The sequence below is a fragment of the Salvelinus namaycush genome, chromosome 4 (genome assembly GCF_016432855.1).
Source record: "Salvelinus namaycush isolate Seneca chromosome 4, SaNama_1.0, whole genome shotgun sequence".
In the NCBI taxonomy this organism is placed as follows: domain Eukaryota; kingdom Metazoa; phylum Chordata; class Actinopteri; order Salmoniformes; family Salmonidae; genus Salvelinus; species Salvelinus namaycush.
Window position 1 is genome coordinate 65,601,026 of NC_052310.1, and position 19,645 is coordinate 65,620,670.

Below are 19,645 nucleotides of genomic sequence, written 5' to 3' on the forward strand. Positions count from 1 at the left end.
CGTCAAATCAAAGGCACTCTTTCGATATAAAGTTGTCTTTGACATAAATGAAAATATGTTAGTTTGTCACTTTCACAAGGTTGGAGTAATAACATGTTGAACTACTGAAGAAATTGGCTAAAATCTAGATTGCCTTTAAATTTCGAGAACATTAACAACGAAGGAAGAATTTCTCACTTCTCTCATTAACTTTTCAAACCCCCGCCTGGTCTGTTTCACAAGCGTTCCCGGAAGTCTCACGATGTTGCGCCTCTGGATTTAGAAACTCTGTGGCACTGCGCATACTCTCACAGACGCAATAATGGGACAGATACAATGTTGCGTCCTCTAACTATCTTTATGGAGAAACCGCAACAACAAAACAACCCTCAAGACCCTGTAAATGTAGCTGCTCGTTTATTTGCCTGTCTAAAACAAAGTAGGATGACCTGAGTTATGCGCTAATTTGATTATTTGTAAGTCCATATTTGAGTATTAAGTTAATAAAAGACTAAAACACTTGAAAATTAATGTATTTATTAACTTAATGCAATTGTCTTCACGAATAATATATCTGGCAACTGGAAGCAGTCTTTACCCTCACCATAGCAACCATGGTGCTTGCCTTAATATGTAGCCCCAGAACCATATATTTAAGCCATGTTTCCATTGCCACTTTGAAGTCAACCTTGGTGGGCTAGCTAAAATTATTTCCACTGCCTCCAGAAATGTAAAATGATGCCATGTTGATAGGTAGCCAATATGTGAATGCAGCTGGCTTCGCTAATGTTGCTAGCAAGATGTTGAAGAATGTAATTCATCTTCACCATGTTGTAACTAACGTCACCCCCATACTTAGAACCTTGTATTTAGTGTACTGACGTTAGCTAGCTAATCAGTTAGCGACGTCGCTAGAATAACTGGCTAACTAGCTTAAGTCCTCCCTTGCTCGTCATGGCATTGGCTATTAGCTAACCAAGCAAACGAGACAACGTTTGATATGATTTAGCTAGCTTTCAATACGACCTGACCAACTACAATCCATGCTAGCTCACGTTAGCCAGCTTGTTTCAACTCTGTTTTGCTAGCTAACTTTAGGTAGCTAGCATTCGTGGGCTGACTTTTAATACAAGTTTATTGTGTAGTCCAAAAATTAATGAAGGATCCAGCTGTGGTGGTAATTCGTGTCATGTCTGACTACTGCAGTACTGCTTGTCCATGTGCTAGCTAACAGTAACAAGCCCAGACGAGATAGCTAACGACGTGTCATTGAGCTGGCACCAGTTGTCCATCGAGCCAGCTCGAATTTGGTCCTAAATTTAAAGGCTTTTAGGACAACCTTTAGAATTTTTAATATTGTTCTAGTTCTATACATTCAGAATAGCATTGTTTAAATATTCACCGTGTTATGTTAATGGTAAGCTAACATGGCTTCCATAGACCTGACATGTAAATTCCGTCACGTTAGTATGTTAAATCCATGCTTAGTGTAATGTAAATGCTTCATAATGTAGAAACCGCATTGTCCCAACTCAAAATACATGGCTCTCTGCATGTACACGTTTTTGTAACCTTTATTTCAACTAGGAGTCCCACTGAGTCCAAGGTGTCTTTTGCAAGGGAGCCCTGCATCTACAACTACCTCTTTACCTACTGTATTTATTTATTTAGCTCCTTTGCACGCCATTATTTCTATCTCTACTTTGTACATTCTTCCACTGCAAACCAACCATTACAGTGTTTTTACTTGCTATATTTTATTTACTTCACCACCATGGCCTTTTTATATTTTTATTTATTTATATATTTTGTTTGCCTTCACCTCCCTTATCTCACCTCACTTGCTCACATTGTATATAGACTTATTTTTCACTGTATTATTGACTGTATGTTTTACTCCATGTGTAACTATGTGTTGTTGTATGTGTCGAACTGCTTTGCTTTATCTTGGCCAGGTCGCAATTGTAAATGAGAACGTGTTCTCAACTTGCCTACCTGGTTAAATAAAGGTGAAATAAAAAATTAAAAAAATAAATCTTACATGATAGATCTATATTAATAATTTAATATGTAAATAGCTATTTAAAAATATTAAAGTATTTCTGGTGAAGCAGTCAGATTTTCTCTACAGTTAGTTTCAGGATGTTTGTATTTTGTTCACAGCGGGATTACTATAACTGGTGTCAGAAACACTTCAAGAAACCTGAACTAACGTTAGATATCTAGCTAAACTACCAGCATTCTGCAAAGCTTGATGGGTGTTGTTGGAAAACTCTTCTAGTGGTCAAAACAGAAACAGGTGTTCTAGCTAACTAAACAATACACAATGTTACACTGAATCAGCACTTTGACCGTCAGAGAAGTAAGAAAACTTGACCTGAAGTGACATTAACTAGGCTAATGAGATCAGGATGAACACACATGCTTTTTTACCCTAGCAGAGACCTGACATGTAAACTCAGTCACGTTAGTATGTTAAATCCATGCTTAGACTCTGGACCTCAGTCACAATAGGAATCCAAAATGTAAACTGCTCAGAATAGCTCTGAGCGAATTCCCAGAATCCGCTTTAATCCACTGCACTCTGACTATCTCGTGCAGATAATGTGTCACCATGTCCTCTAATCGTGTAGCTAACTGAATTACTGCCTTGCACTCATCCTTACACACACACACACATAGGGCTCCGGGGTGACTTTTCACTAAGTACAGTTCTTGGATCAGCTTCCCCTTCCCAATACTAACCTTAACCATTAGTGGGGGAAATGCTAAACTGATCCAAGTTCAGTATCTATTGGCAATTTCACCCTACTCTCACCTTCTCGATTGAAGAATCACATCCAAGACGACAGACCCTTGATTTCTACTGTTTAATGATGGTAAAGACACTTGTCATTTGCAGGACATTATTGATTAACCCAATACAACCACACTGGCTGTTATTGCTACATTTGCATTACATTGGTAGTCAATTACTGTATCTTGAAGATAAGTAACATACCGCTATAACCACACCAGTGATAAGGATTAGTAACATTTTTATTAGAGGGGTTAAAAGTGACAACTAAGAACAAATTCAAGAGAGAAAAGCCATCATTCATAAGTATGTATATAACATCTTAGCAGAAAACTATGAATTTGCAGCTAGCTACCTAGCTCACATGCACATGAGCTGGCATTACACAAACCAAAAGATTTATGCATTAGGAACTAGTTGGAATTATAAGAAAGGTGGGGGGGAAGGTAAAGACTCAACCAGTAACGGGTTACGATCTAGGCCTAGTAGTACAAGTAACTATTCCACAGCTGAAATTCCAAATAAAACATGGGATGGATATAGGACAAAACCCACTGGACTCAAACTGATTGATAGAACATTGTTCCTACGCCATTTCAATAAAAACATTCAATGTGATGACGTTGAATCACTGTGGAAAACTGATTGGATTTGCAAAAAGTTATCAAACGAAGGAATTTCAGGAATTGTTTTATTTCATGTTAGTCGACAACGCAATCAAATAACTAGATGTTGAACTCACGTTTGTGCCCAGTGGGAAGTAATACTTCATTGTTTTACAAATATGTACTAAGTGGGTTGTAACCAATACCATTAATGGCAGTTTCAGACCTGATTTGAGTTACTGTGGGGGACTTTGTGATGGTTTGCATTTGTTTTCAATGATTTGGGTGAAAGGGTGATTGAAATAAATCCTATACATAAAAGCACATTGTGTTTCAAACAAATATAGTTCTGCACAACTGTAAACATATTCCTGCTGAAGTGCATATTGCAATAACCTTTTAGTACATCAAATACCTATAAAAAAATGGTATTTACATATACCAAATTAAATAAATTAAGATGCAGTCAAAATTAAGTCCAAGGGATCTGTGGAAGAAGTAAAAATACACATTTTTTCAATTACTTTGTAGGGATTGATATCCTTGTATGTTATTCTAATCGTGAATCTTGGTCAATTACTATTTTACAAGCTAGTACAAAACTCAACAAAATTCAATATTTGAGATATGCATTTCCTACACAGACAATGTTACTATAACAACTAAAGCTATTGGCAAATGGAATGGTATTTAAAACAATTGTTCACCATTTTCCATTCCATAGTTTTGGCTGCTTTTTGCGATCTCCTAAGTAACAACCCTGGTTACGGTAATGTCTAGTTAGGACAAGGCAGGATAATAACTGAACAATACAAATATTATAAAGGAAACCAAAACAGTTCATTTCAAAATGAGCCATGAATGACTCATTCAGCATTCTAGTAATACTGTCAAAACCACAGTAGTGTCTTAAGGAATGCAGAAGCTTTACACACTACCTAAAGAAACAATGGCAAACAAGTAACAAGACCGGTCACAACATCTTGAACTATGTTATTGCTATACATAAATTCAGCAACAGTATCATCTGTGACGTTTTGATATTGCCTTTAAGGTGGTCCATACTTGTATTAGAACTAGAGTCCAGATAAAACATTGAAAGAAACATGTCAATAATATTATGAAAAGTGCCCTAACTTCTCAGGATATCTAGTGAACACACAATAGCCCATTTCACTAACGCTGTTGAATTTTAGATTTCAACAAACTTTACTGACTTAAAATAATGTGTTTGGTTACAATAGGCTGCCTGAGAATTCTGCTTTTATGTTTCCCCAAACCTATAGCTTGCCGTTACCCCAATTTTCTATCAGGTTGCAAGTTAAGAGCTTTTAAGGCTCACACACATTGCAACGAATGTGCATCTAGCGTTAGTCTGCCGATCATTCACATTTTTCAAGCAATTCTACATGTAAAATGAGTGTCCACTTGGTTTGCAAATTATGTTCAAAGGTGCTAACTACTCCCGACCAGCAAACCCTATTGGTGTGTCTGAGCCCTTAAGCATTGAAATGGTAGCCTGGTAGTAGCAGATCAGTTTGTGCTTTAGTCAACTCCTCTGTCGAGTTTGTTGTCATGCCATAATCAGATTGTATACCATAACAACAGAAGAGGAATTGACTAACTCCTCTGTTGAGTTTGTTGTCATGCCATAAACAGATTGTATACCATAACAACAGAAGAGGCACTGACTAAAGCACATACATATCTGTAACCAGATTATTGATCTTGTGGCAAAAGTTGTGGGACATTTTTTTTTTTTTACTCATCCCCTTTCAAATGAAGAGAGAAAATTGATAAAAGGATCAGTCCCAAATGGCACCCTATTCCCTATGTAGTGCACCACTTTTGATCAGAGCCTTATGGGCCCTGGTCAAAAGTAGTGCATTACATGGGAATAGGTTGTCAATTTAGACACAAGCCTTACTTTAATCCCTTTTAACAGGCTGACATGGGACAGAATATGAGGAGTCACATCTCTGTCTGTACCCGGTCACATCATGGCACCAATAGGATCCCAGAAGCCATCTCAGTTAGCAATCTCTTGTAGATATTGGAATATAAAGTTCATATCACATAACCACAGTTAGCAACTTCTTTCAGAGGGCAGTAGCAAAAATAGCACGACAGGGCTCAAAGTCACCAGTAGTGTCTATTAGATGAGATCAATGTCCTTGTGGCTGCATCACAGACAGGTGTCCTCTACCACCTAGTACCCAATCATCCTCCTGATCATGGCGGGTTTAGAGAAGGGCCAGCCGTACTCGTTGGGCACAGGGCCGTTGACGTTGCATTCGAAGAAAGAGAACATGGGGAACCAGATGCGGGCCCTGCGACTCTGCTGGTAGGCCCTGGTGTTAGCCAGCGTGTGGTAGTACAAGAAAAGCCTGGTTGTGATGTAGAAAGCAATGAAGACGTCGATGGAGTAGTGTTCATGGGCCGCCAGGATAAAGAAGATCCCAAACAAGTTTAGGACCCAAGATAAGGTGTGGATGAAGTTCCAACCCCTCGGTGTGTCTGTTGATGTACACAAAAGCAGCAAATTGATGAGTTAGAAAGTTGAATTTCAGTCATGTTAAAACTCAGATTGTGCCCCAAATGACACCCTATTCCCTTACATAGTGCACTACTTTGGACCAGAGTCCTATTGCCTCAAGAGTGCATTGAATGACATCTTTATTGATTCTGGTCTCAGTGTAGACCCATTATCTGTATGCGATTTTCAAATCAGTCAAACTTAATTTATAGAGAACATTTCTCACAGAGAATGCATTTCAAAGTGCTTAACAAATAAAACAATAAAAAAAGGTGAGAACATTAAAAACCTAATACATTTTCTAAAATGAGAAACTCAAAAGAATTGTAAAACAATAATAAATTAACAGTGGACATGAGACTAATGAATTAAAATAAATTGAAATAAATAAGATGTATAGAATGTGATCAAATAGTATGGCTAAAAGCACACCAAGTAAAAGCACGGCTAAAAAGATTATACAGTAAAAAAGTTTCTGAAGCCCCTCCCCTCCGGTAGGCTGTTCTAAAGGCCAGGACCATAATGGCTAAAGGCAGCCTGACCTTTGGAACAACTAAAAGGCCGGACCGACTGGACACATATCTTAAAAGCATATCATACACGTATTCGGGTGCAAGGCCACGTAGTGCTTTGAAAAGCTTTAAAAACGTTTTAAAATTAACTCTAAAACTAGCAGGCAACAAATTCAGGGACTTTAAAAATAGGTGGTATGTGTGCTCTCCTTCTGGTCTTCGTTAGCACACATGCTGCTATAAAACAGTTTAAAATCTGTCAGTGGCTCAGTTGGTAAAGCATGGCGCTTGCAACGACAGGATCCTGGATCTGATTCCCACTGGGGTCACCCACTGGGACAAAAGCGTCAGGTAAATTGGCATATATTACTATACTGTAAGTGGTCTGGTCTTGATGCCCTTCATGCAGTTACAGCTAATGGACACATGATGGCAACAAAGGGACAACACATGATGTACATAAGTTCTTCCCACTTACAGTCAATTACAATTATTGTCTGCAACAGGTGACAGTGAAAGTAACAGTAAAATGATATGGAACACTTACATTCTGTCACAAAGAAGTTGAGCATGGTGATGACCACTGTGTGACCGCTGAACATGTAGTCACCACATGTGTGGACACCTGTGAGAGACATTCCAAATCCACTCCAGATGGCCAGAGCTCGATGCAGTTTTGCCCACATGTCACCATAAATCTCAGGGAAAGAGAAGTTAAGTGTCACTATTGAGATTTTACCCTGTCGCGAGAAGAAAGAAAATTGCTACCCATAGTGTTTTTACAGTGCGGCCAGATTGTATCTATAAAAAGCTACACGTGTGTGTGTGTGTGTGTGTGTGTGTGTGTGTGTGTGTGTGTGTGTGTGTGTGTTATGATGAGATCATCCTCAACCTGGAGGAAATGCTGATGTATGTGTGTGCATGTGCATGGAGCTGTAGTACCTTTCCTGAGCACTGCAGGTGCTGTCCTGGCACTGACAGAGAGGTGACGAACATGGTGATGCAACGCAGCATGAACACTGTCCCCATGAGGCTGCACAGGCGCCGCAGCAGAACTGACCTTCAGCAGAGCAGACGTTACACATGAACTAGACCAGTGGTTTTCAAACCTCTCCTCTGGGACCCCCGCAAGTTTCACAACTTTGTTGTAACCCTGAACTAACTCACTGATTCAAGTAGTCAAAAGGCATAATAATTAGTTGATCATTTTAATGTGGTGTCCTAGCTCTGGAATAGTTCAAATAAATAGAACGGGTGGGTGTCCCTAAGGAGAAGTAAAAATAAATTAAAAAAATTAAACCCTGGACGAGGTAAAACATTCTACAATTCTATTCATTTAATGGTGAAATTCTAGATACTAGTTTAAATAATGTCTAGGCTATAGGTGTGACGAACATATTTTCCTATGGACCAGTCAGTAGCCAGTACTCTACCTGTGCTTGTGCAGCAGCAGAACTAGCAGCCAGATATTACACAGGATCACTCCACATGCCTCTGCCATGGCAAAGGCCCATGGTATTCTAGGTACACTGTTAAGAGAAATAAATGGTTATTGGCTAATCTACTTAAATGCAAGCTGCCTGGTATTGAGCATTTTGATTATTTTCCCAGGCTTGGCTAATGTTTATGAAGTATCACAACCATTAACAGATAATAGCCAATAATAATAATAATATGATGATGAAGAATAATACACTATCAACGTTCAATATGACTTAATTGAAAAAACGAAATAGCCTAGTAGATGCAAACTGCAAGCCTAATCCAGTGCAACTGGAAAAATACACCTGACAAACCTGCATGAGGTTAAGGCAAACGGCAAGCCACCTCTTGCACCAAGATAAGCCTCTATGTCAGGTATGACAACCTGCCAGTCAGACAATAAACGTAGGGCTACATTTAGCATAGATGCTGCTTTCTCATTTAATTGTTTATTTTATTTAACCTTTATTAACTAGGCAAGTCAGTTAAGAATAAATTCTTATTTACAATGACAGTCTACCCCGGCCAAACCCTAACCCGGGCAACGCTGGGCCAATTGTGTGCCGCCCTATGGGACTCCCAATCACGGCCGGTTGTGATACAGCCTGGAATCGAACCAGGGTATGTGGTGACGCCTCTAGCACTGAGATGCAGTGCCTTAGACCGCTGCTCCACTCGGGAGCCCACATGGTATAGAGAAGACGGAACCACTGGTTGCCCTCTAGGTTACAGAGAGCTGGTAGTCCCAAACTACCAGGTGTGAAACAGGGAAGGGACTCAGGGGGTATGCTAATTTGGTATAGAGCAGACCGAACTCACTCTATTACATTAATCAAAACAGCAACATTTTACATTTGGCTCAATTTTAAAATAAAATTTTCTTAACAGAGAAAAATGTCCTCCTGTGTGCTACCAATATTCCCAGCCCACTGACACTCCTATCAGAACACAGCAAAATCACAGTCTACTTGAACAGAGCAATACTCAATCATGAGGCATCAAAGCCAAAGGAACTGAATAATATTAAGAAATGCTATAGCTGGAAGGAATGTAGTGTGGAAACCTACCAAAAAACAAGCCCACTCATCTTGCCAACAGTAATCTGAAACGTTATCACACTATGAGTAAGTCCAACTACACTCTCAGTTAGAACAAGCTGGACATTCAAGTCCTGTGTGGCTCAGTTGGTAGAGCATGGTGCTTGCAAAGCCAGGGTTGTGGGTTCGATTCCCACGAGGGACCAGTACAAATAAAGTATGAAATGTATGCACTCAGTACTACCAGTTGCTCTGGATAAAAGCGTCTGCTAAATGACTAAAATTGTCAATAGCAATGCGAGTCATCATGAACAAAAGGTCAAGCAAGCAATCTACTCAAAGTAGAAGAATTCAAGAAAACCATTAATGGCAGGGCATGCTATTTAGATTCAGAATAGGCTATGGTTGTGTCCCAAATGGCACCTTATGCCTGTATAGGTGAAACACTGAACACCATTGCAAAAACAAACAAGAGTTCATATTGGACAAATTCAAGTAGCGTAAGTTCAGTTTGGTTCCTAGTAAAATGTTATCACCACAGCATCAGTTATGTTGACATTCGAAACAGAGGTGTTTGCTGAACACGCAGGTCTACATGTACATTACTTAGGATGTGGGGATCAGCATGATCAACAGCAACCCACCTGTCTAAGAAAATGTCTGGCAAGGGCGGGTAGGTGCGCATGTCCGGCACCCTCTCGTGCACGATCACCATGACGAAGGAGGTAAATCCAAACACGAACACAACATAGATGGCACTAAGCGCCGTCTTCCAGTACTCAGGGTCCAGCCTCCTGCTCCCTCCATGCTTGTACTTCCCATTTGTATACTGAAGATACTGCTCTCCAACCGGTGCAGTGTCTGTGTTAGAGTTATCACACTCTCTACTGGAGTCTCCATTGCAGTGCCAGTCCCCACCGCCACCCTGAGGGGAGTGTCCGTCGAACGGGACCCCCAGCTCCTCCAGGATGTCCAGGTTTTGTTTCTGCAGCTTGCGGAGGGACACCATCAGCCTCTTGATATCCCCCAGCACCTTGAGCTCAAGCGGGGGAGAGCGTAGGTCATACTCGCTGAGGGTGAGTAAGGACATGCCATCCAGACGGTGCTTGTTGCACAGCAGGTCAACATAGTGGCAGAAGCCCTCTTCCTTCAGCCACTTGGCTACATGCTTGGTGGTCCACTGTCGGATGTTCAACTGGGTGCTGCTAGACATCTCCAGTTCACTCTGAAAACTGTAAAAAACAAACAAAAGATTAATCTTGACTCCAAGAACCAAATCTTGCATGTGCCCTTATTAAATCTGTCACGAGATAAATGCATATCACGTGAAAAGATATGAGGAATAAAAAAGGAAGTCCCCAAATCTATTGCAGCAGTCAGTACCCAGTACTTTTACGAAAGAGAAAACACTGCAACACTGTGCCATTACATAGAGAACTAGTCATCCACCATCTCCACTGAATCAGCATTTCAGAAATACTGTTGGTTCCCTATAAAGCCAAGCAAGACTTCAACATTTGTCAAATCAAATTGTCACATGCGCTGAATACAACAGGTGTGGACCTTACCGTGAAATGCTTACTTACAAGCCCTTAACCAACAATACAGTTTAAAAAATAGAGTTAAGAAAATATTTACTAAATAAATTATAGTAAAAAATTGAAACGAACACAATAAAATAACGAGGCTATATACAGGGGGTGCCGGTACCGAGTCAATGTGCGGGGGTACAGGTTAGTCGAGGTAATTTGTAAAGTGACTATCCTAAGATAATAAACAGTGAGTAGCAGCAATATCACTGACAAGAGGCACATACTATCCACTGCTTCAAGACAAACTTCACCTTCTCCTCCCGTCTGGTTGTTAAATTGTGGTCACTAAAAACAGTTTTCCACTGAAACGTATGTATTCCTATGAAAGGACTTAGCCTAGCCTACAGTACACATTGTCAGACTTCAACTTATGTACTTATCTACCTATATCCCTCAAGTACAGAAACTGTGTGTCAAGCTGATATTGACGACAGACAAAGGAACAGAAACAGTTGCTTAATCTTGAGAGCCACACCCTCCATTATTCCATTGTGGAATACCAGAGTTGTTACATATAGGGTAAAGAGCAACTTGAACTAGACTGCTTGCTTCTGTTTAGAGAACAGAGCAACCATCTGTTACATTCTTTCAGGTGGGGCTGTGTGTCACAAGGACAAATTAAAAAAAAAAAAAAAACTTCATAAAAAGACAGCCCAACAATGCAGCAGCCCATCGATGCTGAACAAAAATATCAAAGCAACATGCAACAATTTCAAAGATTTTGCTGAGTTACAGTTTATATAAGGAAATCAGTCAATTGAAATAAATTCATTTGGCCCTAATCTATGGATTTCACATGACTGGGCAAAGGCTCCGCCATGGGTGGGTATAGGCCCACCCACTGGGTGCCAGGCCCAGCCAATCAGAATGAGTTCTTCCCCTACAAAAGGCCTATATTACAGAAAGCATGATGGTGCACTTACTACGTGCAAATGCTAAAAGAAAGGAATGAGGTGGGTAGATAACTAAGTTTATCATTGTAGCTAAGTATTTATAAACAAAAAAACATATCTTAAACGTTTCATTCATTTTTGTTCTATTATCTATACAATACAGGCATAAATGATTTTGGCCCAATAGGCCTGGCATATTCCCATGTTCAAGGAGCTTTCCGTTCTGATTGGGTTATTTTGCCTAAAGCCATTTAGGCCTACCTATAGTTGTTGTTTTAGCATAGTTGTGAGCATTTAGAGGTTTTTAGCGGAGCAGTTGGAAAGAGGCTGGAGCGCCTGAGCGGGGCTCAAGCACTACTCCATGAGCGGGATTTCCAACTGCTCAACTCCATCATAAATCATGGAGTTGAACTTAATCGGCTAACTTGGCAGAGGACAGTGTTCTAATGACAGGAAGTACGATTATTTCTACTAACTCAGATCTTTTCGACTCCTTCATTTAAAATAACTAATCTTCCGACTCAGTTCGTTAATTTGGGTCAGATGAACTGAAAAGTAGAAATAGTAATGATTCTACAATTCTCGTTCACAATAAGGGGATTATTGGAGCTGTTATTTGTGACAGACTTGTAAAACGGTGTTTTAAACAATGTACATTGTTGATTACTAGGCATACAAATAAGATAATATCTTGGAACATTTGAAACGAGGTCTAGTTGTGGCCGCAACCGGACTAAATCGTGAACGATTTGACAGAAGACATTACTTCTCTGCAGTGAGGGTGATATGAACACAATATCGTTCGCGGGCTGCAGCAGCACCCCAAACTATTCGAGTTCGTTGAACAGAGGATGTGTATGTTTTAGTTCTACAAAGCTGTGTCCATCATAACAATCAATTATCAATTAATTGCATTAATTCTTGCACAATGTGATCAATGATCAGTCCTAAACATGTATTTTTATTCTCTGCCTGCACATCACTACTGTGTACAGTGTCCCTGTCAATACAAACTGTCCCCATGTGATGGTATTTCCCCACTTAAGTATTGCACCCATTAAACGCAATACAGATAACTTGTGGGCTTTTAACTAATATCAAATACACAATACACAGAGAATGATGGTGACATCTCTGGCAACAGCCTAGTCTTTAGCAGGCCAGGCAGGGATGACGGTGGCTACAGTAGTTAGCTGATACAGCTGAGGACTTTAGTTAACTGACATTAGCTAGCTAGATAGTTAACTAACTACACGACTGACTGATATACCGCCAAGCCCAGTAAGCTTGTTGTGTAGCTACCTAAAAATATGCAGAACACATTCCCATGCTCAGAATACATTAGTTAGCAACAAAGCGTACATTCAGGCATAGCGTACCAGTTAGCTAGCATGCTAACGTTAGGCTGATACGGTAGCTAGTAATCTAGCAGTAAATACTCACCAGAATTCAGATTAAACTTTTAGCTGCCGCGGCGAGTAATATGACTAGCTATATGGCATCTCACTTGAATCTGACGAAGCTATAGTTACGTTTAGTGCAATAAGAGGATTGAGGCAAATCATTTCGCCCGGCTGCTGATTATAGTATCTGCTTTGCTGTTGACATTACCAAAAAGGAGCGACGACCGTAAGTACTAGAAGAGCCGCGCACAGGCGGGCTAGTCAGTTTTCTTGTACTATGACCTCTACTGGTGAAATTACAGTATCGGTATGCAAAGCACAGTAAGTCGTCCAATGCATTGTTTATGACCCATAAAATAACCTATAACATAATGTAGAATATATACAAATGTGGTGGGTCAATCACTGTAGCCGACCTTAGCTCTATGTAAAGTTGCAAGACATATGTACGATTTAAGACATAGGTCTAAATTTAACTACACAAACAGACATAAATCAGGTCATTTTAATTTTAGACTGAGGGGAAGGAAGGACACCTGTTCCTGTCACTATACACAGGCCTATCTAAAGCCTCAACTAGGCTAATTACCACCCTACAACATCAGAAAATGAAGAGGAAAGATAGCTAATATCTCATAGGAGCCCATTTTACCAGTGTTGTAATTGTGCCTTTTAAAACATGTTCTATTGAATCTTATTTAAAGCTCTCACAATGTCTGAAAGGGACATTTCATTGCACTGTGTACACTACACTGTATCCTGTGCATATGACAAATAAACATTGATTTGTATGTTGATTGTGTGGTACCAGTATCGCACATTGACTCGGTACTGGTACCCCCTGTATATAGCCTCGTTATTGTTATTTTATTGTTGCTCTTTTATTTTTTACTTTAGTTTATTTAGTAAATATTTTTCTTAAAACTGCATTGTTGGTTAATTAAGGGCTTGACAGTAAGGTCTACACCTGTTGTATTCAGTGCATGTGACAAATACAATTTGATTGGAAGTAGTCCAATTAACGAGAAAATAAAAACTTCCCCATGCAAACTAACATCATCTATCGGGCACACCTGCAGCAGGTCATTTACATCTGCAACATCACCCTGCAAGAACAGAGATCACAGAATGACAGCCAGATGATTGATGACTATGATCATTTTAGATAATGGCATTGGCAGGGATACACATTGCTGACAACATCTTTGTGCGTTGTTTTCTCCACATTGTTTTATGTCAGGAGAAACAGTAATCAACATTTTGGTTTACTTTAAAATGCCATTACAAACTTCAGCCAACTTTAGCTAAAACTCAACGGCAGTGATGGGGCAACAGTAAAATTAATAAAACATGGTAAAATAAACTCAAATATTTGGTTTGATGTTACTTGAAGATGACTGGGCCCTATACACTTCCATTGGTTGTGAGCTAGCTGTGGCAAAAACTAGCTGTGGTGGCTGTTAATAATTTTTTGAATCTTTAAAAAAACAAAACATGGAATACAGGTTCTCCTGGCATATAAGCCACTTTCAGGCTGAGGAACCATCTAACATTAGGTTGTAAAATACTGACTGTTGTGAAGGGTCATGCCACTCCTACAGTCTTCTAATTGTCTCCAATTATCCTGGGTTACACCTCTTTCCTTCACACCTGTTTCCATTCCCAAATCACCTCTCCTCTGCCTTTTTCACCTCTTTCTGTTTCCTCCTTACACACTAGAATAGTTTGCATGGTGATGTCACGGCGTGGCCCCATCTGTCCTCCCATTGGGCATAATACACTGCTCAAAAAAATAAAGGGAACACTTAAACAACACAATGTAACTCCAAGTCAATCACACTTCTGTGAAATCAAACTGTCCACTTAGGAAGCAACACTGATTGACAATAAATTTCACATGCTGTTGTGCAAATGGAATAGACAAAAGGTGGAAATTATAGGCAATTAGCAAGACACCCCCAAAAAAGGAGTGATTCTGCAGGTGGTGACCACAGACCACTTCTCAGTTCCTATGCTTCCTGGCTGATGTTTTGGTCACTTTTGAATGCTGGCAGTGCTCTCACTCTAGTGGTAGCATGAGACGGAGTCTACAACCCACACGAGTGGCTCAGGTAGTGCAGTTCATCCAGGATGGCACATCAATGCGAGCTGTGGCAAAAAGGTTTGCTGTGTCTGTCAGCGTAGTGTCCAGAGCATGGAGGCGCTACCAGGAGACAGGCCAGTACATCAGGAGACGTGGAGGAGGCCGTAGGAGGGCAACAACCCAGCAGCAGGACCGCTACCTCAGCCTTTGTGCAAGGAGGTGCACTGCCAGAGCCCTGCAAATGACCTCCAGCAGGCCACAAATGTGCATGTGTCAGCATATGGTCTCACAAGGGGTCTGAGGATCTCATCTCGGTACCTATTGGCAGTCAGACTACCTCTGACTACTCGCTACTTGCAATATAGCCTAACAAGTTGTTATATTTAAGCAATAAATCATGAGGGGTTTTGGTACAGTATATGGCCAATATACCATGGCTAAGGGCTGTTCTTACGCATGATGCAATGTGGAGTGCCTGGATACAGCCCTTAGTGTTGGTATATTGGCAATATACCACAAAACACCTGAGGTGCCTTATTGCTATTATAAACTGGTTACAAATTAAACTAGAGCAGTAAAAGCAATGTTTTATCATACCCGTGGTGTCAGCCAATCAGCATTCAGGGCTTGAACCACCCAGTTTATAATGGCTTTTATAAACTGGGTGGTTTATATATTTTTTTAAATCTTGGAATTTGGGGAAAGTTACACCAGCATTTTGCAACCCTACGTGCAGGCTTGATGTGGACTGAAAAGCTAGGCCTCTAAAGAAGGCCTTATGAGATATGTAACGTATTGTCATAATATATTTATATTTTTTATTTCACCTTTATTTAACAAGGTAAACTAGTTAAGGTAAGCAAAGAAAGTCATGACCTGGCTGTTAACAATGATCTGGAAAGCCTCCTGGGGATTCAGGTCTCCCCATTCAGGATCAGATCTCTTCAGAGCCCTGAGGATGAGGACGTCACAGAACCCGATGGTCGGGATGGATATTATGTATGGCACGATGATGACGGGACTGGAGAATAAACTGGGATCAAGTAACAATGCAGTCCCATTGGCTACTGTGATAGCCCAAACACCAACAGACATAAGAACCCTGTAAGTCAGGCCCTTCCTCACATGTAAAGTGATTGGATGTACCATAGCCTGGAAGCAGTCCAGACACATACAGGTCATGAAGAGAGGTCATCCAGTTGAGCTCAAAGCATTGATGAAATTGAAAGTGCATTCGAACTCCCAGTTGTGCCCAATTAAATAGTTTCACACACCTGGGGGGATGAAAACTAAGAAAACCAAGTCCATGATTGTGAGGTTTAGCATGAAGACGTTGTGGTGGGGTGCCTTTCCTGTTTCTCTGCAACGGCTCCGAAAGGATGACAACACATGCAGTGGACCCAAACAGGAAAGTGACCACACCGAAACAAGCCCAGACTATTATACCGACCATCATGTCATTGCTCCAAGTAAAGTAAGCTAGTTCCCCAGAGTTATTTTAGTTTAAAGTTGACTGTAGCTGTAGCAGTGGAGATTAAATGTTGTTATACCTAAGATATGTATAAATCTGAGAGAATCTAGGAGCAGCAAAATGTGCACATCAATGCTAGTTCTGTATACAACAGATGTTTTTAAATAGGTAAGTGGAACCATAGGGGGATACCTAGTCAGTTGTATAACTGAATGCATTCAACTGAATTGTGTCTTCCGCATTTAACCCAACCCCTCTGAATCAGAGAGGTGCGGGGGGCAGCCATAATCGGCATCCACGTCTTTGGCACCCGGGGAACAGTGGGTTAACTGCCTTGCTCAGGGGCAGAACGACAGATTTTTACCTTGTCTGCTCGGGGATTTGATCCAGCAACCTTTTGGTTACTGGCCCAACGCTTTAAAAACTCCCTAGCTTTGCATATACAAGTTTTATTGTTATGTTTTATTTATTTTTCTTTGCATATGCAAGTGTCACTTCTACAGAGTAAAACTCCACTAGGGTGGCTTGTCAACATGGATTGATTTTGCAAACCAAATAGACACAACCAGGTGCAGAGTCATAAGGTAGAGCAATGGATAACATTTGTTTTAGCAGTACTGGAAACATTTACATTTGGTCCTCCAGCTTCCTGTTCCATGATCTAACTATTACACAATGCACCAAAAGCTGTGTTAAAAACAAACCATGTAATGTCTGGTATTTTTTATTTGTCTAAGGGTAACAGACAGGGATGACAACATTCTTCTCTAATATTCACCATAACCTTCAAGTTGCATTAATCAGAGTGTAATCTCTCATGGACTGACTATGTAACATAAATGGTATCGTAACATATGTCAAAAGACTGTGGGATGCGAAGACTACTGGGCAACAGTTGTTCCAGTTCACAGGTTTTTGGTCACTGGTAACTTGAACAAATTGTGATTTAGATGGTGTTCACTTCTTTCGAAATTCGTAAGGGGACATTTGGCCCATAGACTTTCTCGAAACTTGCAGAGAGAGGAGGTTGGAGCTACCGCCCTACTTCCGCTGCTCGTTCTAGTATCTTTTCTCATGCATCTCCCGTCAGAACAAAATCGAGCATCTGACGCAATTACGCAACATTAACATTTTGGATTTCCGAGATTATATGTTGAGAGCACGACTGAGTTCCTAAAAAAAAGCTTATGTCGCTGATTGGCTGGGCCGGCACTGCATGTGTGTCACACGTGCTGCTAGTGAAACCAGATTAGTCAAACAGTGTTTAAGGCAATGAAATGGCTTTAATGAGAACTTCAATGTGAAGTAACTTAACTGGGCAAAGAAACACTACATCACCAAAAGTATGTGGACACCTGCTTGTTGAACATCTCATTCCAAACTTATGGGCATTAATATAGATTTGGTCCCCACCTTTAATGCTATAACAGCTTCCACTCTTCTGGGAAGTCTTTCCACAAAATGTTGGAACATTGCTGCGGGGACTTGCTTCGATTTAGCCACAAGAGCATTGGTGAGGTCGGCCACTGATGTTGGGTTTTAGGCGATTAGGTAAGTCGGAGTTCCAATTCATCCCAAAGGTGTTTGATGGGTTTGAGGTCAGGGCTCTGTGCAGTCCAGTCAAGTTCTTCCACACCGATCTCGACTAAACATTTCCGTATGGACCTCGCTTTGTCCACGAGGGCATTGTCATGATGAAACAGGACAGGGCCTTCCCCAAACTGTTGCTACAAAGTTGGAAGCACAGAATCATCTAGAATGTCACTGTATGCTGTAGCGTTAAGATTTCCCTTCACTGGAACTTAGGGACCTAGCCCGAAGTATGAAAAACAGCCCCAGACCATTATTCCTCCACCAATCTTTTATTTTTTTAAATTATTTTACCCCTTTTTTCTCCCCAATTTCGTGGTATCCAATTGGTAGTAGTTACAGTCTTGTCTCATCGCTGCAACTCCTGTACGGATTCAGGAGAGGCGAACGTCGAGAGCCATGCGTCCTCCGAAACACAACCTAACCAAGCTGCACTGCTTCTTGACACAATGCACATCCAACCCGGAAGCCAGCCACCAGAGATTCTGGGTTCGAGCCCAGGCTCTGTCGCAGCCGGCCGCGACCGGGAGGCCCATGTGGCGGCGATTGGTGGAGGAATAATGTAAAGCCAAAGTCTGAGCCCGTCCAGTTCCCCTTGATTGCTCACGAGCAGTGCAGCGGTCTAAGGCACTGCATCTCAGTGCAAGAGGCGTCACTACAGTCCCTGGTTCGTATCCAGGCTGTATTACATCCGGCCGTGATTGGGAGTCCCATAGGGCTGCGCACAATTGGCACAGCGTCGTCCGGGTTTGGCCGGGATAGGCCATCATTGTAAATAAAATAAAAATTCTTAAATGACTTGCCTAGTTAAATAAAATAAAATAAGAGATTGCTCAGGTAGACAGTCATGACTAGGCTGTTAACAATGATCGGGAAAGCCTTCTTCAGGGGATGGAGGTCTCCCCCTCCAGGATCAGATCTCTTCATAGCCCTGAGGATGAGGAGGTCACAGAACCCAGACTAAAACTCCCGCATTGGCTGGAGAAGGTGCCCATGTACTCGTGGACCGAGCATGCTCCGTTGAGACCAGCTTCCTGGGTTATCTTTTTAAATTATTTTATTTTCACCTTTATTTAACCAGGTAGGCTAGTTGAGAACAAGTTCTCATTTGCAACTGCAACCTGGCCAAGATAAAGCATAGCAATTCGACACATACAACAACACAGAGTTACACATGGAATAAACAAAACATAGTCAATAATACAGTAGAAAAAATAAAACAAAAAGTCTATATACAGTGAGTGCAAATGAGGTAAGATAAGGGAGTTAAGGCAATAAATAGGCCATGGTGGCGAAGTAATTACAATATAGCAATTAAACACTGGAATGGAAGATGTGCAGAAGATGAATGTGCAAGTAGAGATACTGGGGTGCAAAGGAGCAAGATAAATAAATAAATACAGTATGGGGATGAGGTAGATAGATGGGCTGTTTACAGATGGGCTATGTACAGGTGCAGTGAGCTGTGAGCTGCTCTGACAGCTGGTGCTTAAAGCTAGTGAGGGAGATAAGAGTCTCCAGCTTCAGTGATTTTTGCAGTTCGTTCCAGTCATCAGCAGCAGAGAACTGGAAGGAAAGGCGACCAAAGCAGGAATTGGTTTTGGGGGTGACCAGTGAGATATACCTGCTGGAGTCCGTGCTACGAGTGGGTGCTGCTATGGTGAC

General features: G+C 41.0%; 1 protein-coding gene across 2 annotated transcripts; it reads right to left on the reverse strand.

Annotated features, from left to right (window-relative positions):
• Positions 1 to 3,000: 3,000 nt before the first annotated feature.
• Positions 3,001 to 13,031, reverse strand: LOC120046737 (sphingomyelin synthase-related protein 1-like). 2 transcript variants are annotated; one of them, XM_038992207.1, is made up of 6 exons: positions 12,877 to 13,031; positions 9,593 to 10,180; positions 7,863 to 7,958; positions 7,372 to 7,489; positions 6,977 to 7,127; positions 3,001 to 5,898 (listed from the first exon to the last, which is right to left on the reverse strand). In XM_038992207.1, exons 2-6 carry the CDS (start codon positions 10,159 to 10,161, stop codon positions 5,591 to 5,593), a joined length of 1,242 nt encoding a protein of 413 aa, XP_038848135.1. In that variant the 5' UTR covers positions 10,162 to 10,180; positions 12,877 to 13,031; the 3' UTR covers positions 3,001 to 5,590. The 2 variants fall into 2 exon arrangements, with proteins under 2 accessions (XP_038848135.1, XP_038848134.1); XM_038992206.1 differs by having other exon boundaries at positions 6,977 to 7,169.
• Between the last annotated feature and the right edge of the window lie 6,614 nt (positions 13,032 to 19,645).

Coding starts and splice junctions, on each gene's coding strand:
- LOC120046737 (XM_038992206.1), bottom strand. CDS start 10,161: ATGTCTAGCAGCACCCAGTTGAACATCCGACAGTGGACCACCAAGCAT. Junction 7,959..9,592: donor CCAGACATTTTCTTAGACAG/GTGGGTTGCTGT, acceptor TTCTCTTAACAG/TGTACCTAGAATACCATGGG. Junction 7,170..7,371: donor ACCTGCAGTGCTCAGGAAAG/GTACTACAGCTC, acceptor TTCTCGCGACAG/GGTAAAATCTCAATAGTGAC.